Raw genomic sequence first — 27,008 nt, 5'->3', positions numbered from 1 at the left:
CTTATAGAAATTTTGAAGTCTTGGCATGTCCCCACCTTTTCTTTAAAACTGCTACAGCTAAGAAAGAGAAGGGAGACTTTTAAAAATTTGTCAGCTTCAGGGAGTTGGCAGTGATCCAAACCTCTTGCTGTTTGTTTTAATAGTCCTCAAGTCTTGTATAGCAGAAAATTGTCATTTCCTCTTTCTGCATGATGTTTTAATTAAGAGTTTGTTTAGAAGGTCAGGGATTCCAGAAGTGACTATGCCATACTGATTTAAATACACACATACATACTATCTTAAGACATGGGGAAATTGAGGGCATCTCATAAATTTTGCTCCTCGTCTTTGGTAATTCCCTGGTCGTTGTTTGCTTTCATTGAATTATATACTCTCTCCTTATTTTACTGTAATCTTCTCAGAAGAATCCATTATATTACAGTACAATTTTACAAGATCATATTTATATGCATTTAAAAAGCCTCACTCTGTTATTATCAAATATATTTCCTGAAGCAAATTTAAGTAGCTGAAATCACCACCATGTGCTGAATGCTATGTCAATTATGTTCCATCCGCCTAACAGTACCATACAATGCAGCCTATAATGTGGTTGGGGTGGGTGAGTGGGAGGTTGCTGCCAGCTTCTCTAATTGAATACTTTCTCATACTTTCTGTCTCTGAACTCACCTCTATGTAGCATGAGAGATGATAGCTCGGCTGTTATTTACAAGGCTCCTTTCTCCTGACTCAAATCCTGTTTTCACAGAGGACTGCTCTTTCAGCCACTAATTAACACCTTTGAAGCAAATCCCAAAGGTGGAGGGGGAACTAACATTGCAGAACAGTTATGTCAACAGGCCACAGCTTTGCTTTCAGAATTTTCTTTCCCATGTTACTTGTTTTATTATTATTTCTTTGATTTTTATCTTGCCCTTCCTCCCGGGCAAGCCCAGGGCAGCAGAAGCAGCAATGGCAAAACATTACAAAAAACCCTACTACTAAACACAATTTAAAAACATTTGTAAAAACATTCTTAACCAGTGATCTCATGGGTGCCAAGGACAGTGTGTTTCAGCTGCCAAATGTTTGGGCAAAGAGGAATATTTTAAATTTTCTCCTGAAAGTCAGTAATGAAGGGAACAGACACATCTCACTAGGGAGGGCATTCTACAAGTGGGGAACTGCTGCTAAAAAGTTCCTCTCAAGGGTCACTGCCAACTGAGTAACCCACCAACAAAGCCTTGCATGCTGATCATTTGGTCCAAGATGATGGTTAGTACTTTCCCCAATATTTTAGGTATTTTGCAGTGTTCAAAACTCCCATTGTTCTAGGCACGTTTTGCAACAGGGAATTTCATTAATGTGAGTAGTTTCTGTGCTCTGGGTGCAGTACTGCACCTAAGATTTCAAGTTAAAACTGCCACTGCTGGAAGAAAAGGAGGACCTTTTTCAGTCTCCCAACTTCCAGCCACTCTCTGAAGACTGGAGAAGGGACCATCATAAGAATATTAGGGGGGCGGGCAGGAGAAGTATGGCTTTATTTATTTATTTATTTTGCAGTCTTCAGATGAGGACTGACCATGTGAAAAATGAACATAAGATTTTAGCAGCAGCTCATTCATTTTCAGCTTTCTATTCTTGTTATAAAAAAGTGTTCCTAGACACTCTGTTGCAGTGGCCATAATCTAAGTTTAAGGTGCCATTTAGCTCCTAGCTTTCATATCTCAGTTTCTAACATTGGTACTTTGGTCCCCAGCCATTTAGGGATTTATATGCTAGGAATAACATATTGAATTTGGCCCAGTAATTCACTTGCAGCCAGTGCAGTACTTTCAGAACTGGTGACACATCATCCATCAGGCTACCCACTTTCCAGCCTAGTAGCTGCATTCTAAACTTGCTGCTCCCATTAGATTGTCTTCAAGGGCAGCCCCACACACAACTGTTTACTGTAGTCCAAGTGGGAAGGCACCAGAGAATGGACAACGGAGGGCAAGTTATCCAGATCTAGGGAAAGCTGCAGCTGGCAAATACGTCTAAGCTTTCCTAGCTACAGAAGGCACTTTGAGTGACAAATGACAAGTTGGAATCCAGGGCTACTGCCAGGCTATGAAGCTCTTCCTTCAGGGGGAGTGCTTCTTCTCTCAGGACAGGTTGTACACCTAATTCCCGGGCACAGGAACCACCCACCCACATCACATCCATCTTACCAGAATTCAGCCTCAGTTTATAAGCTTCCATCCAGCCATTCACTACCTTCAGACCTTGGTCCAACACCTGCACAGCCTTTCCTGATTCAGATGAGATGGAGAGATAGAGCTGTGTGTCATCTGCATACCAATCGCATTGTGCTCCAAATTCCCAGATGACAACTTTCAGTGGTTTCATATAGATGCTAAATAGCATAGGACACAGAATGGACCCATGTGGATTCCCATAGCCCAAAAGCCATGAAGCCAAGCAACAATCTCCTAGTACCACTTTCTCTCAGTGACCCTGCATGAAGGAGTGGTAGAACCACTATAATTAAGTACCTCCAACTCCTGCCTCCCTGAGTCATTCCAGACAAATACAATGAGCAGTGGCGTCAAAAACTGTCGAGCTGCCAAGGAGACCAGCAGGGTTGCACTCCCCCATCTCTCCTGATAGAGGTCATACAGGTTATGCCAGAGATTAAAATTATTCATGCAAGAGGCCCAAATGGGCCTTTTGTGTTGCGTGTCTTGGGATGTGCCTTGAATTTCTTTCCCTAATTGATAATGTTTCTTCCCACTCAACAGTTAATCCTGAATGGTATATTTAGCGGTCGCTCTTGCACACTAGACATATTTGGTGACTGTAACAGAGGATTTAGAGTTTAAAAGGCATCTTCTGCAGCATTTTCCTGTGCACACTGCAAATGTTCTGAAAAGGCGTGAGGAGCATTAATTATAAATTTGAAAAGTTTGCTGCAGAAAGAGAAATCTGCAAGTCTGTCTTTCCTACAGGCAATGTGCAATTAAAATGACTTCTTCTGTGTACCTAAAGATCTCAGCAGCCTGACAAGTTTTGTCTGTGTGTTTTTGTTCACCTACTTGGAATCTCAAATGGGCTATTAAGTTCTAAGTGCAGGAGTTAGAGGTGTATGTTTGGGGATAGTTTCTGCAGTGATTCTCTGCATATTTAATAGGTTGCACTGTTTTCTGGTGTTCAGCATAAACTCTTTATTCATCAGTTGCCAAATAATCTGACTAGTTTTTCTCAGTAAAATGTTACATTGCTGGAAGTAGTTTGCATTTTCCAAGCAGACTGCACATTGTGGAGCTTTTCTTTAGCCAGCATGGAAGCAGTGGTTGTTAGTTTCTTAGCAGATTATTTTTTTTAAAAAAAATGTAAATGGGATGCTGAAGGTGAGACAGAACAACTTATTTCTCCTTTGCCAGGGGTTGCCTTTCCTTGACTTCTCTTAACTTCTTTCTTTCCTTCCTTCCTTCCTTCCTTCCTTCCTTCCTTCCTTCCTTCCTTCCTTCCTTTCTTTCTTTCTTTCTTTCTTTCTTTCTTTCTTTCTTTCTCTTTCTCCCATTGCTGCATTTGTACATTTCTTAGGGCTTTGGTGTTTGGTTTCTGGGTGTCCACTGATACGTGTGGCAGGATCAGTTAGTTTTTATGCATTTTTTGTCATTGCACGTACCTGAAACATTTAGGAAAACCAGAATAGCTACATGCTGTGCTTTGTCACCAATTTCCCCCTTTTCAGTGCTCTACTGCTGGGATTTCTCATATCAGCTTCCCTCTCTGCTCTGGGTCCCTTCAGCCCTCATCCAGTAGCCACTTTTTTCTTTTTGACGACTGAGTACATGTACAGCAAAGCAGCATGTGCTCCAGCAATAAAGAATTTCCTTTCGTGGGTTTGTATGATTGTGATGGAGACCCTGTGCAATCTTAGCTACTTGGCCATTGCAGAGACAATGCTTCTTGTTTTTAAGCTGTTTTTCCCTCTCTCCATACTGAACAGTCATTTATTGCTTCTGCTCACACAGCAACCCTAAGAGAAGGAAAGAAATGTATGCAAGGAACTGGCAAAGGTAAATTTAAGCCGACGGGGGCAAACTGAAATGATAGGTTGAAAGAGTTGAGAGCAGCACTGAAACCTCTTGCCCCTGTGTATTAGAAAGATGTGAGGAAGAACTGCAGGAAGAATCAGTTAGCAGTTTTGCTAAAACTCGGCACACTTCTTTGTCTTGGGCATCATGTTTTACACTAGTTCTTTTTTTACTTATCTACAGGTGGCAGGACCTCATAGCACGGATGGCAGGAACAGTGAAAGTTGGACGAGGTAGAAGCGTAATTCCATTTCCGCCGTCTGGGCCATGCGAGTAAGTTGCGTGTTTGCTTGTGTACATACACACAGGCACACACACTCTGGTTTTAGTATTGCTTTTCAAACTCCATACATTATAACCGGACAGGCTCTAGAAGAAAGAAAGAAAAAAAGAAGTTGTGGATGGTGATACCACTTTTTATGTGGTTGATTTGTTTTCTCTCTTTGGTTTGCAGGGAAGATCATGAGGAGGAAGATCAGCAGAAATTAAAGGAAGAACAAGCTACTCCTGATAGCAGCATGCAGAGTCCAGGTAAAAGTTACATGCTTGGTACTGGGTCCCACCGCTGTGACGTGAGTTACCTTTATACCTTTAATGGTTTGTGGCAAATCCAAGGTTTTCTTTATTGTGAATTGTGTGTCAAGTGTTAGATGTGCACATGGCACAAAAGTCACTTTTGAGCCATGGTCCATTTATTCCTTCCAGGTTTGTGTCTCTTAATAGCCCAATGTACTGTATCTATTTATACTTTACTGTCTTCTGTCCCCATCTCCAGGACTAGAAGCATGCATGCATTTAGCATGTTTAATAGCAATGTTTGTATTTTGTTATAGCCTTCCTAAAGCTATAGGCTAAGAGAGATAGAAATTTAAATAATGTATTTTAAGCAGTTTTGAGTTTGCATTGATTTTGGTGGTTTGTTTGTTAGATAAAGATATGGGACTGGAGTCTCCTCTGATGGCGAAGGTTCAGTCTCCTTCAGCAGCAATGTCTGAGAAGCTGGAAGAGGAGGAGCTCCTGGAGGCAGACAGGCAGTTTGGAGAAAAACCAGCAGCAGAGTTGCTGATCAAAGAGTCATCTGAGCACTACAGCCACACAAGTCCAGAGCACTTGTTCCAAAGTTCGGAAGAGCGATGGGCATTGGATGCACTAAGAAATTGTAAGTAGCTGAGGATGTGTGGGGCCCACGAGTAAGTGAATAGTGGATTTGATGGTACTCAACTGCTGTCCATTGCCTCTTGAGCTAAATGAGGATCACCTACCCTTTTTGGAAGAGAGAGAGAGAGAGAGCCAAATATGACAGAAAAGAGCTACCGTATTTTTCCCTCTATAACACGCAGATTTTTTCTCCTAAAAAGGAAGGGGAAATGTCTGTGCGTGTTATTGAGCGAATGTGTGGTCCCTGGAGCCGAAAAATCAGGCAAAAATCAAATCGCGCTTCACGGAGAAGGGAAATCTGACTGCTTTCCTGCATTCTGCCTCAGGGTCTTACTGCCCACCCTCCTCTGTTTCCTTGCTGTGTTTGCTGAAACGGAACAAAGAGCAGGGAAAGCCCCTCCCCTCCAGGCAAGCAGATAGGAAAGCAGACTGTGTTCCTTCTATTTCCTCTCTGTGCTCCGGTGCTGCTGGGGGAGAGGGAGAGAGAGAGAGGGTGGGAGGGAGGGAGGGAGAGAGAGAGAGAGAGAGAGAGAGAGAGAGAGAGAGAGAGAGAGAGAAATGGCTGGGGTGGGGGGAAACGTTTGCCTTTCTTTTCTCCCTCCCGTTAAATCCCTCTCCTGCATTCTTAGCCAGCTGCTTCTCTGCACACCACCTCATGTCCCTTCTTTGTTTTTCCTTCGCTCCCCATTTAAAATGTGGTTACAAAGCATAGATCCACATGGATCCTCAGGATCTTTGCATTGGGTCACCCCAAATTCACCATCAGATCACATAGCATGTCCATGGCTACAGCCTGCACCAAAAAAATCACGCACCCACTGTTGCCTGGGGCTGCAATGGTGCAAAAATGTGGTTACAAAGCATGGATCCACAGGGATCCTCAGGATCTTTGCATTCGGTCACCCCAAATTCACCATCAGATCACATAGCATGTCCATGGCTACAGCCTGCACCAGAAAAATCACGCACCCACTGTTGCCTGGGGCTGCAATGGTGCAAAAACGTGGTTACAAAGCATGGATCCACAGGAATTCTCAGGATTTTTGCATTGGGTCACCCCAAATTCACCATCAAATCACATAGCATGTCCATGGCTACAGCCTGCACCAAAAAAATCACGCACCCACTGTTGCCTGGGGCTGCAATGGTGCAAAAACGTGGTTACAAAGCATGGATCCACAGGAATTCTCAGGATTTTTGCATTGGGTCACCCCAAATTCACCATCAGATCACATGTCTGTGGCCACAGCATGAAGCACAAAAATGATACATCCACTGTTTCATTCAGAATGTTTTTTCCCTTGTTTTCCTCCTCTAAAAACGATGTGCGTGTTATGGTCAGGTGCGTGTTATAGAGCGAAAAATACGGTAGGTGCTGGCTGGTTGTGTGTTTTGGTAAAATACCTTTTAAAATGAAATGGTTCTTTGGTACCATCATTAGGTTGGTGAATTGGTGGTATAATATAATATAATATAATATAATAACAAATATTATATATTATATTATATTATTAAATACAGTTTGTCTTACAGCATGTCTAAAAACATAATAGAAACATCAAGTGTTAAAAACCTGATACTGGGCTGCCTTCAGATCTCTTCTAAAAGTTGTGTAATTCTTTATCTCCTTGACATAGAGAGGCACATGGCTGCATTCAGATAACATGCCAGTCTTTAGATTATTGTCTCCTGACATGTCTTATATCTTTCACCTTCTCTAAAAAGAGAAAAGGAGCTGGCTGCTGAGTTCGTGCCTTCTCAAGAGCACCAGTCTTTAACATATCATTTATGTGCACAGGTTAATTTCAGTCGCAGGAGATGACCTGCAAGATCTGTGATGATTTTATGTTCCCTTTCAGTGGGCTTATTGAAGAAATTGCTAATGGAGCAGCTGGGCATGTCTGAGAAGGAGTCTTCCGAAGGCTGGCAGCGTATTGCCAGGCATAGGACAATTTGTCAGAGGACCCAAGTGGAGAGTTGTGTCCAGAGAGGACTACAGTACTCGGACAATGACAAGACATCCCTTTCCGGGGCCAGTAGGACACCCTCTGGCATGGGAACAAATAATTTTGGACCTTGTTGCAGTCATCGGACTTCAAGTGAATTCATGCAACCAGGGGACACTGTGTCAAACAGCAGTCAGTTAATGGACCCCTTGAGCACAAACCCAGATACCCCAACCACTGAGCCTGAAGTGATAGGTTCTGAGGATGGTGGAGAGCACTTTTTTGATGCTCGTGAAGCCCACAGCGATGAGAACCAATCAGAGGGTGAAGTGGCGGAAAGGAAGGAGGAAGAAGAGGTGCAGTTGCGGATCTCAGGTGAGTAAATCCCACAGATGTGTAAGGCTGAAATGAAATATTGCTATAATTTGGGCAGAGCTCTTAAAACGTCAGTTCTGATGGCACATATCATTGTGAAGGAAGATGTTTGCATCCACTGTATCTCACTGGTTGTGAGAATGCACATAACCTTAACCTAAAAACCCTGTGGGAAGATACCTCCCAGTACATCAGTTCTTTTTTGGAGGGGTGGCAGGGGGCCCACATCATCAACCATTCAAGGAATGGAAGAAATTTGTAAGGTGGCAAGTGTGTGAGCACCTCTACCTACCTTCACAAAACTTAAAATGATGTGTTCTTGGCTGCAAATACTGACTTTGGCAGAAGAATTCTGCAGAGGGTTCATATTCCCAAATCCAGGCTCGTGTCAGGAGCCACAGGAGAGATGGGGTAGCTTTCTTACCATGAATTCCTGTTTCACCACAGTTTAACCCAATGCACCTGAGATTAGGGAGAAGAACCTCCAGAGAGGTTTGAGTCCAGTCATGTACTGAATGCATCTTGACATTTTTTGCTAAGGTTACACCAATTTCATACTTGCATGGCATGCACAGGTGTTAGGGGCAGGCACATACAGTATTGTTGCTGCCATCTTAGATGAGCTGCTCTTTATCTGGAAGCGTTAGTGTTAAGATGTTGTCTTCACAGGAAATTATTTGATCCTTGATGGATATGGCACAGTACAGGAGAGCTCCACAGATGAGGAGGTAACTTCGCTGGTTCTACAGTGCACTGCAGGCAACAGCACAATGGACTCTGCCCACCAACCACCACCATCTCTGCAAGACACCCGGACAGACGGAGGAAGCTTGGCATTTGCAGAGGAATTAATGGCCTCCCACTGGGAAGCTGCTAAGGAATCCTGCTCAGGTGTACTAAGGCCTCCCTTCTCTGTGGAGTCTTGTGCCCTGATAATGCATTACATCCAGAAGATAGAAGCCAACCTTGAACACTTAAAGGTACAGTGTGTTCTTGTGTAAATTTGGCTGCATTTCTTTTTTCTAAAAACATGCGTAGAACGTGGGGAATTGGGAACAAAAACGCTTCCTGGAGAACAAGGCACGCTGAGGATTTGTATGTGTTTTATTTTCTTCACTGATTTTCACTGTAGCTTTTCAAATTGAGATTGGTGGTGAGTTTTGTACCCAAAGTTCCACGACCAGGAGAGTTCAGTTCAGTTGAGTTTTTCAAAGGGAAAGAAATGAAAACCTTAAGGTAATCCTGGAGAAAGAGAAGGCTTCATGTGGGGAATGTGAATGAAGGGAAGGAGTGATTTTAGGATCCAGTATTGTTAGGTATCATTCAAAAGCTCAGGCAGCAAGGAGGCGGGGGGTGGAGCAGAAAATCTAGAGGCTAAGATCAGTTTCCATTTACTGAAACGAGTGTGTCAAAAGCCACAGTTTCAGGTGAGAACTTCTCTGTATCTTAGAGGCTCAAAGAGAGACAGGGACACTTTAGATCTAAAGTTAGCAAGCTAGGGATTTGGCCACAGTGAAATGAAAGTACAGGAATCAAAGTAGGGGAAAAGATGTGAAGACAATGCAGCACCTTGGGAAGAAGGGCTGGTTGTTACATGACCGAACCAAGACTAGGGCAATGCTGTCAGAGGCAGGCCAGTTCCTTACAACCAACTGGATGGCTCTTGCAACTTTTTAACAGTCCCAAGAAACCAAAGAGTATTGTGCATCATGTGCAAGTCCAATATGAAGCAAATTTTTCTTTGTAAATCGCGTTAATTTTTTAAAATAATCAAGCGGTGTGCACATATTATGAAATAAATAAAATAAGGGTTTAAGGGCTTATTCTCTACAATCTGTTTTTTATCCTGGCACCAACCTGAATAAAGACAAAACATTGCAAGATAGAGTCCAGTGATGAGGGAATTCAGCCTTTGCTTCATCAGACTTAGGCTTTGCTTCCTGCTGCACCACAGATCGATAAGTTGGAGCAATTAATATGTTTCATTTTTCCAGACACATGATTGCTCCTGTGAGTGATGCCATGGGCATAGGCATAGGATATACACATGTATTTATAAGTCAGACTTCCTTCCTTGTCAGCTTTGCACCGTGGCTCTGAGATACTCTGCTCACAGATTACTAGGAATGTGGTCCTTCTGAATAAGACAGGAATTTTCATGGAGCGTGAGGTGGACATGTGAAAATGCAACATGGGATTTGACTTGAGAGTCTTCCTGTGTCTCTTCTGCATCTGGGAAATGTGCTCAGTGACTTTTCACCTTCAAGATGCTAGAAAGTGCAGAGTTTTGCTAGCACAGTAATGATTGTGTGAGAGTTGCTTCAGGAAGATAGACAGAAGGCAGACAGGCCAATGCCAAAGAGATGCTAAATTGGGATGAGTGGTGTTCCTGTGGTGTAAAAATGGCATTGCTCGCTTCTGAGGCATTGCCCTTCTGTCCTTGATGGGCTGCTGTTTTCAGCTGCTGCCAAACCTGCAAGACCTTTTCCATATCTGGAGAGAAAACAAGTAATAGCTTGAAAGAATAGGAGAGGTTCTCTCATCACTGGAGTTCTCAGTGATGGAGGACTGAATCTGTTTCAGAACTTGGGCAGACACCGTTTCAGTGAGTCTGATCTGATTGCCTGTCTGCAAGTGAGCCACAGATCAAATGTGTGTTGGGTTGTATCTTCCAGGAAGTGGAGGAGAACTATGCTACTCTTCTTCAACAAAGGCTGGCTGGAACAGCCCCCACAGATGAGCACTCAGGTATGCCTTCCCCATTCCCTGGGCACCTTCTAAACAGAAATACAAGGGGAAACAGCTGTTATTTTTTCTTGCAAAAGTTTTTGGAGCTTTCACTGCAGCTCATGAATTTTCAGGAAAAGTTGCTGGCTATAAAACATTCTAATTCAATACCTGGGTTTGCTGACATTGTGCACCTTTCTCTTAGTGAATTGTATGGTTTGCTGCTCAGCACTCAGTCCACTAATAATGTGATAGTTCTAAGGGCCCAACAGAAGATCTGCTGATAGCTTATTTCAGAGTTATTTTTCCATGTTCCAATGGTCGTAATTTACAAGCTGACCTGCCCCACCCAGTGTAATATGTTCATTCTTATGACATTTTTGTAGCCTCCTATTTGTAGATATGAGATCTCTTAAGAAGCGTACAATTCTATAGGCACTTTTACCCCTCTCCTCTATTAGCGTTAGTTAATACAGTGGATGTATCTTCCATCTCAACACCTCATGTTCTTTTTGCAGCCTCAGGGAGCAGACAAATGGAAATAATTGTTTGTGTTTTGTCTTTGGCTCACATATAACTGTTTAGTGCAGAGATGCATCTCCGTAAAGCACCAGAGCAGGGATTGTGCACCTGCGATAGAAACACCTGTGCATAAGATCCATAGTTCTCGGCTGCTACTTTATAATACTGTGTTCTACTTACTTCTTTCTTTCTTTCTTTCTCTTTAGATAAAAGTTAGTCAAGCTTCTCGGAGGTTGGATGGAAGCATCAGCCTCGCATTGGCACCTGTCGGCTTCTGCCTGGACTCTTGCAGCATGAGGGCTCTTTCCGTGGACCATCCAAGTGCAGCAGAGTGGGAACTGGGGGGGGGGGGGTTGGGGTGGAGGATGGTTTCCTTTTAGGCCTCTGCACTAGCTTGTCAGGGAGAGGTGGTGATTTTTTTTCTCCTCCTTTGCTACCAGTAATTCTTTTTGATTCCAAACAAGAGGAAAGAGAGGAACAAAAAGAAGAAACCAAATGTATAAAGCTTTGGGTGTAGGATATATAAAAATGTATTTAGACATATACAAAAAAAAATCAATGTATTTATTTGACTTCATTCCATGTACTGAAAGCACACTTTAATTTGTATTTTATTAGGCCCCAACATCCCTATGCTCCTGGACCCACATTCAGGGCTGCTTGTGTGTGAGAGCGTGTCTTGACTTTTCACTGGATTGGATTCTGCCAGCAACCAGTCCACTGCTCAAAAGAGCTTCGCCTGCAATGGTCCCCTGCCCCCTGTGCAGTGACGGTATGCCATGCTGTACACAACCAGGCACTTGGAAAGGTTGGCAGCCTTTGGGCTCTCCTTGCAATGGCACGTGGTGCTTTGACAAGGAGATGAAAGGCTTGGGATTTTTACCTTGGCTTTGAATTCCCTCTGAAAGCAGTGAGGTGGGGCAAAGAATGTGCCTGCTAAGTCACTCCTGGTTTGAGCATCTTCTACCACTGGAGTTAGCCACAGGTACTTCTGAGTAAAATCCCAGGTATGTTCGACACCCAGAGGTGTGCTTTGTTGGCCATTGCATGTGCAGGGAGAATGGGATTGGTTTGGGGTGGTGGGGTTTTGTTTTGTTTTTTGCACTGTTTGTGCCAAAGTGCTCTGAAATCACACTGGTTAGCTCAGAAGCCTCCATGGGAGCAGCTCTGCAGTATTTTTCCTAATAGGAATTCTGACATCCTTGTGTTTTGAAACTGAACCCTGTCTAAGAATGGAAATTGAAGGCTCACAGCACATACGTAAAAACACTGGACATTCTAGACTGGTTACCGGAAGTGGTACAAGGCTGGGTGCTACCTCCATGAGACAGACCGTTCAGGATGCAGCTTCCTCCTTTCATTGCAAGTGGCTGGTCTTTGTTTTTGTTTTTCCCCTGCACCAGGTTCCCAAATCCTGGCCTTTTTTTTTTTTTTTTTTGGACAACTCAGATCTAAATGTGCCGAACTCTAGAAATCCCCGTAACTTGTGTTCCTCATGTTGAATGTGCTGCGAAGTGTGGAGAATCTTTTTTCTTTTGTTTTCTCCCCCTCCTTCCAGCGTGAAGGTCATACTGCCTGCTCCATTAACACAGAGACACATTTTCCCTGTAGCTATAATGGCAGAGAATCAAAACCCTTGTTGTTTCCCAGTCATGCGAAACACAAACCTCTTCTTCCCTTAGCAGGAGGAATAGTAGTACTAAAAATGGGCAGGCTGTACAAGGACAAATTTTAAAAACCTCCCCTTCCCTCCAACTGCCAACATTTTGAAACCATGAACTGATGTCTGTCAAGATGGGGAGATAAGATTTTCCAGAAGCAAGTTGTACGGATTGCCATCCCTCTTCAGTGGCAGAAAGTGCCCCAAAACCAAAGGGTCTCCTTCCATATCTGCACGAGCTTCCTTTTATCAGTGCCGTTCTGAGTGCCTCGTGGATCTGCTTGTTCCCATTTCATAACTGCTTGATTCTATAATTTCACGTTGTTTTCCATGTAAAACTTCTATTTTGCCACCTCTTGGCATTAGGAAAACTAGGTGTGCCTGAGTATGGAAGATAAACATGGACCTTTTCAGATTTTAAATAGCCCCTCTTTTATACCTCTTAGCTATGTAACATCATGCTAGCAACACTTTTACATTCCCTTTCCACAGCCCATGTCTAGGACGATCAAGAAATCACGCTCACAACATGGACCTCGCCCTAGCATGAGTAGCTTTTGAGCAGTGGAGAGTTCAGATTTCCACTGCAGATTGTTGTTGCCGGTCTCTTCGCTGCATTCTGTGGCAGGAGTCCCAAGATCATTGTCTGCTGTAGCACTTCCACTATAGATTTGACCTGCAGAGGTGTCTGGCAAGATATTGCTTCAGCATCTTTACAATATGCCTCTGGGTCAGGTTGCCAAAATCTCCTGAGGATCAACCTGAGAAAGGAGGGCATGCAAGGCGAATGCAGGTTTTGTGGCAAAGCCTGAAGAGTTTTTAGCCATCCTTAGAGGATGTGACCATCTCATTCCCCCCACCCTGGGAAGTGAAACAGTACTGTGCTCCTGTCCTTTTGGTGGTGTTTGGTTTTGTGTGTTTTTCAGGCTTGTTCTTATGCCATGTTATGCAATCTCCTGTTAAGGGCATTATTCAGCTTATAAGAAAGAGAAGGTGGTGAGAAATGGGGATTGTCCATTGCTCCCAACACAGTATCCTAAAATCACTGGGGATGTCTTAACTCCCTAGCGTGTCTACTGTACAACAGACCCCAGGCACAGATCCATTTTTGTGAAGAGGGTCAACACTAAAATGCACTTTGCGGGGATTCCCATTGGTTTTGGGTGTGTGTGGTCCCCCCCCTTTTTTTAAATATACTAGAATAGCCATGAAAAATTCCAACCAAAGAATCCTTTCCTGTCCTTCATGTTTGGCTGTGTACATTCCCTTCTTTAGACTGGACAGTAGTATGGAGCAGCCTTTTCTCTCTCCTTTCCTCCTCCCTTGCAAAATGAAAAACAAAACAAAACCACAGGCTGAAAAAAGAAGTAATGGAATATTTCATGGACAAGATAACATTATGTTGGCTCCACTGTACTTTTTTGTGTTTAACCTGGATTTATAGAAGAAGATTATTGCAGGGGGTGGGGGATTCAAAAGGCAAAGGCCTCGATCCAGATGTCAACTTCCTGCACAGCCTGCTTTTGCATCATTTGGACCTGGTCTACACATGAAGCAGAATGAGTTGGTAGAATGCCAAGAGTGGTAGACTGGACTGTTTGTTTGTTTCTTTGGGTTTATTTTCTTCCTTCTGGGCTGTCTGAGAGCACAAGCAGCGCAAAGCTTTAGATGAAAGTTGGGATTTCTTTATATAGCACTCAAATTTTCCAGTAAAAACAGAAGGGCCAAAGCAGTCGTCTCTGTTTGCAGTGCTTTTGCTTTTATCTGCTTTTAGTAACATTAACTCCAATTCTTGTGATAAATCAACTCTTAACTGCCACATCTGAGGGCCTGGTAGACAGTTTCTCTCCCCCACCCCCGTGTGCTGATATTTTTAATGTTTTCTCCGAGGCACTACCTATGCCTGTACCTTGTTGAGTTTATTTTTTAAAACTTGCAGACCATTCTTCCTTTGCACTGTAGGTGGGTGGAATATTGTAAAATATGGTCCCCAGTCCAGTTTGGCACCTTGTCTTCAGCAATACAGATGATGATGATGATGATGATGATGAAGAAGAAGAGTTTGGATTTGATATCCTGCTTTATCACTACCCAAAGGAGTCTCAAAGCGGCTAACATTCTCCTTTCCCTTCCTCCCCCACAACAAACACTCTGTGAGGTGAGCAGGGCTGAGAGACTTCAAAGAAGTGTGACTATCCCCAAGGTCACCCAGCAGCTGCATGTGGAGGAGCGGAGACATGAACCTGGTTCTCCAGATTACGAGTCTACTGCTCTTACCCACTCTGATTACAGTGCCGTTAATAATTTGGCTTTTAATAATTTGCAGTTAATAATTTGTAAAGATATAAACTGAAACTGTGTCTTTTCGCTCATTGTGACAAGCAAGATGGTATTCTTGCCTTGGACTTCAGCAAGAAGATATATCACATACTCATTTTTTTAAACACTTTCTGCCAGAGTTGAGAAAGATTTGTGAGCGGTGGGATAGATAAATAATCCTGGGAAGGAGCAGGAGGGCTACTCACATCCCAGGGCTCTGCTTCCTCATCCTCCCCTCATTCTGCTTGGTGTGTAGATCAAACCTCACTGTGTAAACGCTGTAGTAAGGGAGGAGGAAACAGTACTGAGTCTTCTGTGCAGAGTTTTTAGCACAGCGGTCCTGGGCCCAGTCGCCTGGTTTGACGCTGCCACCTGCTGTTAACCTACCATTTAAACATGCAAGGAATGGGGTTGCTAGGTGGCACTTGCGGACATCGGGCATACAGTACTTGTGTGACCAATTCCTGGAGTGGGAGTGGGCGGAGGTAATTCCTGGGGAATAGGGACCCTTGATTCTTGACAACCAAAGCTTAAGAACAGCTGTGGCCCTGGCTTCTTGGACTCTTCCATGGTTGTCTAAGCATAAATGTTCCAACTTGATAGAAAGCTCCTTTTGAGGTAGAGGAAGTTGTTGGTGTTTGCTCCTTGTGTTGTTCTCATCTGGAATATTGGTGTATCTTGCATCTGATGGATGGATTTGACCCCTTGCTGTCCCCATTTCAAAGAGATCCTTCAGTCCTCCTCCTCCCTCCGTCCCCAGATGCCAGCTGATAAGCCAATGGTCTCCAAAAGGGATACTGCAGCCAGAACACTACACTGCTCTCTAAGAATTAAAAAAACAAAAAAAGAGTTGTTTTGAAACTTCCTTCCTACTAAAAATGTATTTTATTTGTTCACTATACAATCATATACTCCTTTAAACCGGTTTTACTTTTAAGGAACACAGGAACAATCTGGAATTTGAAAAGCAAAATGCAAAAAAAAGAAAAAAAGAAATCCTCTTAATACCTTGTATTTTTAACTGATCATGTTTGAATGTTTAAGAAAAAAAGAATTTATTGTTCTAATTATCCAGATGTATTGTATGTTTGTAAAATAGCTCTTATTAATTAGCTGATAAGGTGGTATGTTTCTGGAACAAAATATTGCTCATTTTAAAAAAGAGGTTTTGTTGGGTTTGTTTGTTTTTTTGGAATCTGGGAAATAGAAAATTAAAGCATTCAAATGCCAGTAAATAAGCTTAAAGGAACCCAAACATTTGACTATGGTATTTTGTTGAATCCAGCAGATTCAAGTTCACACTCCTGGAGTAGACTAATAGCCTGGTGGACCAGTGATCCTGTCTGTCTGCACTGATTTGGCAATTCCATGATAAAGAACCTCCCTTTCTGACATCTGAGGCTATCAGATCTATTCTCAGCTTATAGAGAGCACGCAACAGTCACAAAAGAATGCAACATTTCTGACTTGTCTTTTGCTTCTCAGGCACAGAACACTCCCCCCCCCTGCAAACAGAGTGCTCTTCTGCCAGTTCCATGAGATTCAGTGTAATCCTTCGAACTAGGAGAGTATCAGCACAAAACTGTTCATGCTGAACTGTATAAGTGAACTCTAAAATTTGTTCAGTTTATATATCATCCTTTTTCTAAAGATCCCGGTGCAGTGTGCAACATTAAAAACATAGTTTACTACTGCTACTGCTAATAGTAGTAGTAGTAGTAGTAGTAGTAGTAGTAGTAGTAAACAGTCACAGAAAAATAATAACAATTATCTCTTGCTTTGAGAAAGGAGCATGAAGACCCTAGTTGAAATGTCAGAGGAGAAAGCTGGATAGGGTCTTTATTGGCTCTGAAATTTTCACTTCTGGCTATTGCTGCATATTTAATTGTTTTTTCCCCATCTTCCCCTTCCATGACTTGTGTTCAAATCTGACTGAATAAAGTGCCACATGTTTCATGGCCAGCATCTGTGCCAGGCATTGTGCCTGTCCCCCCTGACAAAGGGTAGTTTAAAGTTCTTGTGCCCAGTTTATCCTCTTCACTCCAAAATGGATTTATATATTTCTGTTTTGTGGATTGCTTGCCTCTACACCCAAATCTCTGGGACTGTTGAAGGAATTGAAACCTTCCTGCATTTCCCAGCCGCCACACAACATCCATACAAAACTCTGCTATTTACTTGCATTGTAATTGCTAATTGGAGCTCAGTTATGCTTTTCTAGCGATGCGTTTTTCTGGATTCTGTTGTCTTAGGAAATTGTGCACTGCATTTTTCTCCTGACTACACACTTGTAATGACATTTTACTTAAGATAAACTGATGCAGATGCTGCCATCTGGGTCTTCCTGAAACCGAGCTTCCTAAACTAAGACAGGATTGCTTTGAAGAAAAGCTTAACTCATTAATTTGGAGGTTATCTTGTCACAGGGTGACCTTGCTTCCTATGGCCCTTCATTCAGAGCCCCTCCCTGGATGCTCAGGAAAGAGGACATGTGGTGGGGAGTCCATGGATTATCTAGTGTCGAATACTCCAAATAGATTTGTATTTTTTCTCCATTAAGACTCAACTTGGCTGGTGCTCAGACCATGGGGCATTGGCTAGCGAAGAGTCTGTGCACTGCAGATACACTTTGGGTGGTGCAGCTTCCATAAGAAGAAGCAAACACTTGAGAAGTTTGGACAAGGACTAAAGAGCAGAGGGGTAGGAGGGAATGGGGAAGATAGCTTGGTTCTGAAAATCATGCACGTGTTAGGAAGCTGGATGGGTAAAGCTGGGAGATAGAAGAAGTGAAAGATGACAGACTCAAAAGGCAGTGAACTGAGAAGTGAGACCCGCAGGGGAAAATTGCATTTGGACAGCTGGAATAATACTTGGGATTCTAAACAGTTTATGCTCAGTACCTTTTAAAGGGCAACTTGTATTCTCAAAGCTAAGCAAAAGCTATTCTTTGTAACATTCTCCGACCCAGCTATATCAGTTTCAAAACTGGTAATTTGCAATGCAGTTAAAGAGCACAGGTGAGGAGCTATATTTCTCTGTTTTCCCATGTTCCCAGCATTATTTTGTGTTATGCAGGATACAGATATCTGTATCTTCTCATGCTTGAGGTTCTGAAAAATGAATTGCTTTATTGGATTTTGTCCTTAGTATAAGGGGACACTGGGAAGGTCCAGTAACTTGTTACATTGCCTTAGAAGCAGATAATTTCAAGATAGCTGTCATTCATGGCGGCTAGTGAGTTTTCTGGGCCAGTCTTGCTGCCGGTGAAACCACGTGCTTCCAACTTTATAAAGAAATTGACAGCATTTTTTAAAATGTTGAGGGCCTGTCTGCAGTTTCCCAGAATGACAAATGACTTTCCTTAAATATTAATGATAGTTACTCAGCAGTAAATGCAGGCTGGTGCTTGATAGGGGATAGAGCAAGCTGCTCTGAGTTGATTTTTCTTTTCTTTTCTCTTTTTATTGCGTTTTCATTTTTCAGTTATTTGTTTATTTGTTTAGGTAAGTGGATGCCTCATTGAAGAAACAGATCCAGCTTTGAGTGTCCTAAATTTTTAAAATGCTAATAAATAGTTATACAAACTGTCCAAATGAATAAAGAATAGAGGGAGGGGAGGCATCCACAACTCTTCATTTTTATGTTGGCAGACTTGAGGCTTCAGCAGTGGATGGAAAACAGAGGAGACTGGTAAATCCTTATTGAGTTACTCAGTTATTATTAATTTATTTGGTTTCTTACCCTGCCCTTCACCGTAAGGTCCCAGGGTGATTTACAGAGACTTAAAATTCAATATTAGAAGCAGTGTAAACAAATTGCCTTTTCAGGGATATGGTAGATCTTGAAAACATAGAATCATAGAATCATAGAGTTGGAAAAGACCACAAGGGCCATCGAGTCCAACCCCCTGCCAAGCAGGAAACACCATCAGAGCACTCCTGACATATGGTTGTCAAGCCTCTGCTTAAAGACCTCCAAAGAAGGAGACTCCACCACACTCCTTGGCAGCAAATTCCACTGTCGAACAGCTCTTACTGTCAGGAAGTTCTTCCTAATGTTTAGGTGGAATCTTCTTTCTTGTAGTTTGGATCCATTGCTCCGTGTGTTTCCATTACAGATGGCCAGGGTACAGAGGTGCGTCTTCAGAATACAATGAAAAGTATGGGTTGTATCTAACATCTGCTCAAAGTTGAGCCGTTGAAACTGGTGGACCTAGATTAGGCGTGCCTGATTTCAGTGGGCCTATTTTGAGTAGGACCAGGAGACGATCCGATATAATCAAGGTGTCAGGCACACCTGTGAAAAGGGAATTCCACATCGCAGGAACTGCCACAGGGAATGCAGTCTCCTGGATCACCACCGCCCCAAACTCCTGAGGGTGGTGGACCTACCAAGCGTTTTCCTGTTGGCAAGCTTCTCTGGTCCTTCAGACTCACTGGTCCAGACCCATTTTTGCTCTGGAACCGGCAACCTCCAACAGCACGGTTGTGCTGTCCGTGAAGTTCCATGGTACATAACAAAACTTGCACACCATTCTCTTGAAACTGAAGGTCCTTGTGTTTTCAGTGTTCCTAAATGCTTGGTTCTGGAGCACACAGTACAACTCCATCTCAGTGTTCTTTTTGTACGCTTTCAGCAGAGTGATCCTAAGTGCCAATCCTCAGTGGCTGACTAACTTCCTTTCACTCTGACTGGCTCCAATCCACACAAAAGGTGAGAAGACTTCCCAGTGGCTCAAAAGCTTCTCTTTTGTGCTGACTGGGCAGCTCTTAAGATACTGGAGACAAGGACCCTGCTGCAGAAATAGTAATGGGCCTTTGACCCACCCACTGTGAGATATTTTAAATGCAGTCAAACCAACAATGCATGTTTGCTAGATAAGCACATGATAGGAGCTGAAGCTCAAAGAGTTTTCTTGTTAAATTTGCTTGAGAGAACTCTTGAGAGCCATTCCCACTGTGTCCTGTATCCAGACATATAATCTCAAAACCTGGCTGAGCACTTCCTCTTTGGCATTTGACCTCATTCCAGCAATGTGAGAACACCTGCATGTCTGAGCTCCAAACTGCGGCTACGTTTTAAGCCAGACTTGAGTATGCCTTTGTAACTGGATTGCCGTTTTAAGCCTGCCTGAACAAAGTTGCTGCGTCTGTTACTTTTCAACAAGTATTCTGAGTGAGTAAATGTTATTTTTACCTTTTACAAGACTGAGTGGAGGAAAGGGGGGGAAATGCCAGGAGAAGCCACTCTGCCTTAATGCTTTGGATTACTTACACTAAAAGGCTAAAACTAGCTTGCCTTTTTAAGCAGAGCTGCACTCTGCTGAACTTACAAACGTGGGGAAGGAAGGGTAATATCTAATATATCCTCTCCCAGCATCTATACACATCCCTACACCCACTGCCCCCACACCTGAACTACTACACAATTACCATTGTAGCATTTCTGGGCCATGGAGAAATCAAGTGTTAAAATAAGCTAGCAAATGGGCACAAGGCCAGTTTTGAAGTTTCTCACCTCTTCCATTTCCAAATGATCTTGAAATCCCCAGAGAGTCCCTTTTTGGAGACCTGTGAAATACCACGTCTGTTCCTGGTCCTACTCCTGACCTGTACCTAATGGGGCCTGGCTTTGTCGTTGGCCTCTTGTACTGCATCATTAAAACAAAGCAATAAACAGTCTGTCTCCCTCTCTTCCAGCCCAAGAGCTTCTGTTTAGCTCTCCTCCCCTCCAGCCCCAAGCAGCTGGGATTTTTACAGCTGCAAATCATCAGCCATGCTTTCGGATATATAAAACACTCCTAAAACCTCTCCAATGGTTTCTCTCTTTTTTTGCTAGTTTGTTTGTTTCCAGATGCCTGCAGTTTATTCAGTATAAAGTATTTCTCCTCTCCACCACCCCATCAATGTTTTAAGCAAATATCAACAAGGAAGTTAAGCAGGTCTCCCTGGAGCAGGGTGCAAATCTACATTTCTGTCAGCTGTTGGGATGGCTATCAGATAATTCCGAGGGTGTTTCTCGGGTCAGTGCTAAGAAAGATGGGCAGTATCTTTCCTTTCACTAGCATATATTTTGCTTGCCAAAAGCGTTGTCTATTTGTCAAAACTACACGCATACAAAAATGTCTTTGCATTATGAGTAATTAGCACTAAAAAAGTTGATGAATTTTCATGAGGATTTATTATTATTATTAATTGCACAGTGCTTCAGAATTGTGAACAACTTAATTTAAGTTTGGGAAAATGAGAAACTGGGAGAACCAGAGCTGTCAGATTCATTCATCCCTGCCTATAACTCAAATGAAGCACATGCAGCCCAAACAGCTGCACATTCTTTCCCTGTTTGCCCCTTCATCTCTTGTCCCCCCTGTGCCAAATTTTAGATTGGAGGCTCCTCTGGGCAGGGACCTGTGCTCTTGTACTTTTGTGATAGGAATTTTGAGGTCTTAGATATATGGTAATGTTCATAACTGCACGTACATAGATCAGCACAGGAAGACCGACCTGAAGCCATTTTGATTCCTAAACTGAGCAAATGTTTTCTCTGCAAGGTCAAAGTGGAAAAGCCTCCCCATTGTCTTTTCCTTCACAAATCCTGTCTGTGTTTGAATAGGGTGTGAGCCTGTGACCTGGCCCAGGAACTAAGTATTTATCATTACAAAAGATTGGCCAGGCTCCCCAGGCAATCCAATCAAGTGACCTGCCAGACAGGAGATAAACAAGGACAGGAGAAAAACAACATTCAAATTTCTGTTTAGACCACCGTTTTTGTGATGTAGGTATGATGTATCTGAGGGGTGGTCTTAGGTTACACCCCTTCTGTGATGTGTGTATGATGTTTCTGGGGGTGGTCTTGATCTACAGGGTGGCAATTTCAAAAGTCTTTATAAGGCCTTGCACACCATTTTTCTGGGTCCCTCCTCTCTCCTGCGGGTGAGGGGAGCACCCTGTTGCAACAGATCAGTAAAGGTCAAGCCTACAGGCTGCTGTTTTGCTCCAAGTTATCCTGGTTGGTGTCTTTGTTTTTGTCCAAGGGAGCCCTTGGATTTTTCCGTTAACACTTTGAAAAGTGCTAAGCACACTGATGCCACTATCTAAATAAAATTGCAGTAATCCTAAATTGTATGCTGCACATGAAAATGCTCCAGTTTTCAAGAACAGCTGAATAGCTCAGCTGGTTGAGCATGAGACTCATAATCTCAGAGTCGTGGGTTCAAGCCCCAGGTTGGGTGAAAGATTCCTGCATTGCAGGGGGTTGGACTAGATGATCCTTAGGGTCCCTTCCAACTCTACAATTCTATGGAAAGGTTAAGGTCCTCCTCTGCACTTCAACAAGTTGGTTTGTGTGTGAAAACTATCAGGCTAACTAACTCAAGGCTGCATTGTGCAAGCAGTATAAATTATACTAATTCATGCCTACTGCATAATTTAGCTCCTGCTGAACATGAGGAATGGACAAAGAGTTATAGGCACCAAATAATGCTTGTCTCCAGCACAATGGAAATATTCATAAACCATCTTGGACAAAATCCTATTGCAAGTGAACTTTTCATAGCACAATTTACACAGAAGTAGACGCGGGTGGTGCTGTGGGTTAAACCACAGAGCCTAGGACTTGCCAATCAGAAGGACGGCGGTTCGAATCCCTGCAATGGGGTGAGCTCCCATCGCTCGGTCCCTGCTCCTGCCAACCTAGCAGTTCAAAAGCACGTCAAAGTGCAAGTAGATAAATAGGTACCGCTCCGGCGGGAAGGTAATCGGCGTTTCCGTGTGCTGCTCTGGTTCTCCAGAAGCAGCTTAGTCATGCTGGCCACATGCCCCAGAAGCTGTACGCCGGCTCCCTCGGCCAATAAAGCGAGATGAATGCCACAACCCAAGAGTCGGTCACGACTGGACCTAATGGTCAGGGGTCCATTTACCTTTACCTTTTAAACTGATAGCATTGTCTAGGGGTCGGCAAGGTTTACCTCGTCTGGGCTGGTTCACTCCAGCGGAGATCCCTCTGTGGGCCAGATTGCGCATGCACAATTTCTGGTGTCTGTGTCTGTGCAGGTGCGATTTCCGGCATCTGCACATGCGCAGACTTGATTTCTGGCGCTGCGGAAGCGAGTCCCGGCGCTGCACTGGTTTAGTGCAGTGTGCTGGGACTCGCAAAGCATTCAGCTTGGTTCAGGGGTGGCTCGTGGGCTGGTCAAACGACCCCGGGGGCCGCTTGTGGCCCATGGGCCTTACGTTGCTGACCCCCAGGCATAGTCCATCTATTCTAGAGCATCATCAACTGCACAATGTACCCCAGTTTCAGCCAGCTACTGTTTACAGCTTTCTTCCTACAAACAAAAAGCACCCAGGACACCCACTATCCCAATAAATTTATTGGTTCTTCCATTTTAGGTTGTTTTTTTGTCCCAACCAGGTAGCATCTTAAGGTAAACAAACAAACAAACAAAAAAATCCCAGCTGAAGCTTGTCTAGGGAAGCAGATGGAAGGACCTGAATAGAGTTTTCTTTCTAAAAATGAATAAGAGCTCTGGACTTAAAATATCAGAAGAGAAATCTCTTGATTTTTGCCATTTGGGGGTGATTATTTTTTGTTCCAGTCAAATGAAAATGTTTTTAGAAGGGGGTGTCACACATTCTCCCTCCCCCCCCAAAAAAAACCCTGATATGAGAAGGCAGACTTAAAAGACATCACATGCATGGATTTGTTTGGGGAGGTTTCACTTTAAATCAGATTTTGGTTTAGGGCAGTAAAATACCCCCTCCCCCAAAAAAAGAACATTTGTGCAAGTTTTTCTTTGTGCCTGTTAAATTCTCCAGCTTCTGATATTTTACTTCAGGTTTCACCCCCCCCTTTCAAAACCCTTTTTCGCACTTAATACACTGAAAGCTGATGCCGAACTCTGCATCCCACCCAAATTTTGTGCTTCCACAGAGCTGTAAAATGCCTTTTTGTAAACTGTTTTTGCTTTGTTTCTCTGTACATTTGTTCGCGCGCACACACACTTCCAATTCTTGTGTGCATTTCAAAGAGGCTTTTAAAAATGACAGTTTTTATTTCTTCTCATTACATAAACGAGGCAGACAGAAGTAAACATCTTTTGATGAGAGTAATTACAAGGCCGCCAGCACCAAAATCAGAAAGATTTGTACAGATGTCAGCTGGAGGGGGGGAGAGATACATTGCAGCCAGCCATCTGAACAAAGTAAGTTTTGTGTGTGTGTGTGTGTGTGAGAGAGAGAGAGAGAGTGAGAGAGAGAGAGAGAGAGACTTTGCTTGGACTCTTATGGATCTTCAAACTGTGTTAAAAGCCTGGAGCCTAGACTGCTGATTTCCTCTGTGATTTTAGGTAGTCCCTTAATAGCTCCCTATCAATTTCTAGGCTGTAGGTGGGAGATGGTAAAAGTTTAATCACCTTGTTCTCTCCCTCCCCACCCCCCTGTGCAGAGGTGGTAAATTGTTCCTAGACTGTACAACTTCAGGTTGTAGGCACGAGAGTCCCACAATCTCACAAATCTAAAAGCACTCCCTATACATAAAGCCCTACAGTGGATTTGAGCCTCTTGCACTGATAGGAAAATAGGGTTGTCACCTTTGGTTGGGCAAAATACGGGACAGGGTGGGGATTGGGGGGGGCACACGCACTCTCATGACACCAAATCCTCTCCCACTTTGTGGAGGGGGCGTTCCTTGCATTTGGCTTCCCGCCTCCCTCACCATCCTGGTCCCACCCTTCCCCTCAACTCAAGCTGACGGAAGAGGGGCCAGGGATAGATGGTCAGTTCTCATGGGCAGCTTGAACCACAACACCAGCCTCTTGCCCATGGGTCAGCAAACTTTTTCAGCAGGGGGCCAGTCCACTATCCCTCAGACCTTGTAGGGGGCCAGACTATATTTTTTTTGGGGGGGTGAACAAATTCCTGTGCCCCATAAATAACCCAGAGATGCATTTTAAATAAAAGCACACATTCTACTTATGTAAAAACACCAGGCAGGCTCCACAAATAACCCAGAGGGCCAGAATGAGAAGGCGATTGGGCCGGATCCGGCCCCCGGGCCTTAGTTTGCCTACCCATGCTCTTGCCCATGCTGGTGCTGGAAGAGACTTGAGGAAAGAGGATGAGGAGGGAGGAGGCCTCCAGCAAGGGAGAATCTGACATCCCTCTACTTAGTTAATTTCATTGTCCCAATTATTTATATTGCTACGTTTCTGAAATTTACCCTTCTATAACTTAAGACTGTTAGACCTAGTCTTCCTTTCCGGAGTAGCAAACAACAACTCCTTGCTCTCTTCTCCGCGATAGCCCTGCAGGCAGAAAGCTAGCATATAAGGCTGGGACACTGTATTCTGCTGTTTTCATTGTGAAATGAGCTTTTAATATCTTTGTACAACGAAATCGGGAGCAACGTTAGAGTAGGGGAAAGAGGCTGTTCAGAAAGCTGGAGGTGTCCCACTTTATCTGTCTTAACCCGAACACAGACCCTTCCAAGCAAGCCGAGTTGCCCCTCAACTTCCCAACACCCTTTCGGATTTGTTTTCTTGTTATTTTATTTGATTGGCTATATTTCTGCAACCCTCAGGGTTTTTCAGAGCATGCTGATACCATGGCTAAATATGTAATGACACTCACATCTGAACTTTAGAAATAGAGGGAACAATTTTTTAAATAAAAATCTGTCTGATTTCTTTAGGTGTACTTTTTAAAGTAACTTAAAAAAAAAGTCCAATTGATTAATCTGTTAAATATCACGACACTAGAAATAATGAGTTATGTTAACATCCAGATTAGCTAGCGAGGGCCCCAAACAGAGCTGAGTTCTAGTGCTGGTTTGGGAGATTAAAAGCCCCCCCCCCAACACCTCTCCTTTGATAACCATGAAAAAGAAAAGTGTACAAGCTCACAGTGCTTTGTACCATCCCAGACTTGCCTATTTTTGCCATGGTTTATGACTCTGTCTTCTGTAAAAGAGGGACAGTCAACACGGTGCTCATCAGGCATTAAGGTAAAGATAAAGGGCCATTAGGTCCAGTCACGGATGACTCTGGGGTTGCGGTGCTCATCTTGCTTTATTGGCTGAGGGAGCCGGCGTGCAGCTTCCAGGTCATGTGGCCAGCATGACTAAGCCGCTTTTGGCAAACCAGAGCAGCGCACGGAAATGCCGTTTACCTTCCCGCCGGAGCGGTACCTATTTATCTACTTGCACTTTGACGTGCTTTCGAACTGCTAGGTTGGCAGGAGCAGGGACCAAGCAACGGGAGCTCACCCCGTCACGGGGATTCGAACCGCCGACCTTCTGATCGGCAAGCCCTAGGCTCTGTGGTTTAACCCACAGAGCTACAATTTCCATCATCCCTGACATTGGCTAGGGTAAGCAAAGCTGATAGGAGTCACAGAATCATAGAATCTTAGAGTTGGAAGGGACCCCAAGGGACATCTAGTCCAACCCCCTGCAATGCAAGAATCTCAGCTAAAGCATCCATGACAGATGGCCATCCAAATCTCTGCTTAAAAATCTCCAAGGACAGAGAGTCTTGGTCTAACAAAATCTGGAGTCCACCACATTGGCTTTTCTTGCTGCAAAACTTGAATGATCTTTTCTTTTTGCTTCCTGCCCTGCAGTGGAAATCACAAAGGCATTTCCCTAAAAAGGTGTGTGTGTGTGTGTGTGTGTGTGTGTGTGTGTGTGTGTGTGTGTGTTTGGTCCTTCTAATTCATCCAAGCTTGCTAGCGCCACTCCAAGAAATACACATAATTAGGCAGTAGGAGGTGGGCGGGGGAATGAGAGAGAATGGTTTACAATGCCTATTATGTACTTCACTGCACCACAATTGTTCCCTCAAATCTGTTCCTGCCTATAAAAGCATGCCATTTGGATATGCTAGCAAGAAATCGCCATGAACATTGGTGGGCAGGCAGGGAAGAAAGATTCCAAAAGGCCATTGCTGTAGCTTGTATACAGTTAGGTATCAGTTCATACGGATGCATTATCCTGACCCATGTTTCTCCATTTGCCTTCTCTACCGAAGCCTCACTGAAGTAAGAGAGAGCAATTTGCCAGCACTGTGTTTTTAAATAGGTGTGCAGATTACCAAAATAGGTGCCTTTCCATTTCCTTTTGAAACATGGGAGGGAGTGGGAAAACTTGCATGCTATCTGGGTTCCCACTCTCAGACACAGTGAGGCATCTGATCAAGGCCTGTATTTTAAAATGAGCTTAAAGATATATTTGCAAATGTTT

At 43.5% G+C, this 27,008-nt stretch overlaps 1 protein-coding gene across 7 annotated transcripts in view; it reads left to right on the top strand.

Annotated features, from left to right (window-relative positions):
- The window catches only part of ARHGEF12 (Rho guanine nucleotide exchange factor 12), a 95,895-nt gene extending 79,869 nt beyond the window's left edge, over positions 1 to 16,026 (top strand). For all 7 annotated transcript variants that reach the window (XM_083588302.1, XM_083588300.1, XM_083588299.1 and 4 more), the window contains 7 exons: positions 4,248 to 4,337; positions 4,519 to 4,595; positions 4,993 to 5,223; positions 7,082 to 7,543; positions 8,213 to 8,523; positions 10,219 to 10,291; positions 10,999 to 16,026. In XM_083588302.1, the coding sequence (XP_083444428.1) occupies positions 4,248 to 4,337; positions 4,519 to 4,595; positions 4,993 to 5,223; positions 7,082 to 7,543; positions 8,213 to 8,523; positions 10,219 to 10,291; positions 10,999 to 11,009 (1,255 nt within the window). In that variant the 3' untranslated portion in view covers positions 11,010 to 16,026. The remainder of the gene's footprint in view (positions 1 to 4,247; positions 4,338 to 4,518; positions 4,596 to 4,992; positions 5,224 to 7,081; positions 7,544 to 8,212; positions 8,524 to 10,218; positions 10,292 to 10,998) is intronic.
- Positions 16,027 to 27,008: the final 10,982 nt, after the last annotated feature.

The sequence above is a fragment of the Podarcis filfolensis genome (assembly GCF_964270895.1).
Source record: "Podarcis filfolensis genome assembly, chromosome: 15".
In the NCBI taxonomy this organism is placed as follows: domain Eukaryota; kingdom Metazoa; phylum Chordata; class Lepidosauria; order Squamata; family Lacertidae; genus Podarcis; species Podarcis filfolensis.
Note: the sequence above shows the minus strand (reverse complement) of the source record. Positions and strands in the feature narration are given on the sequence as shown.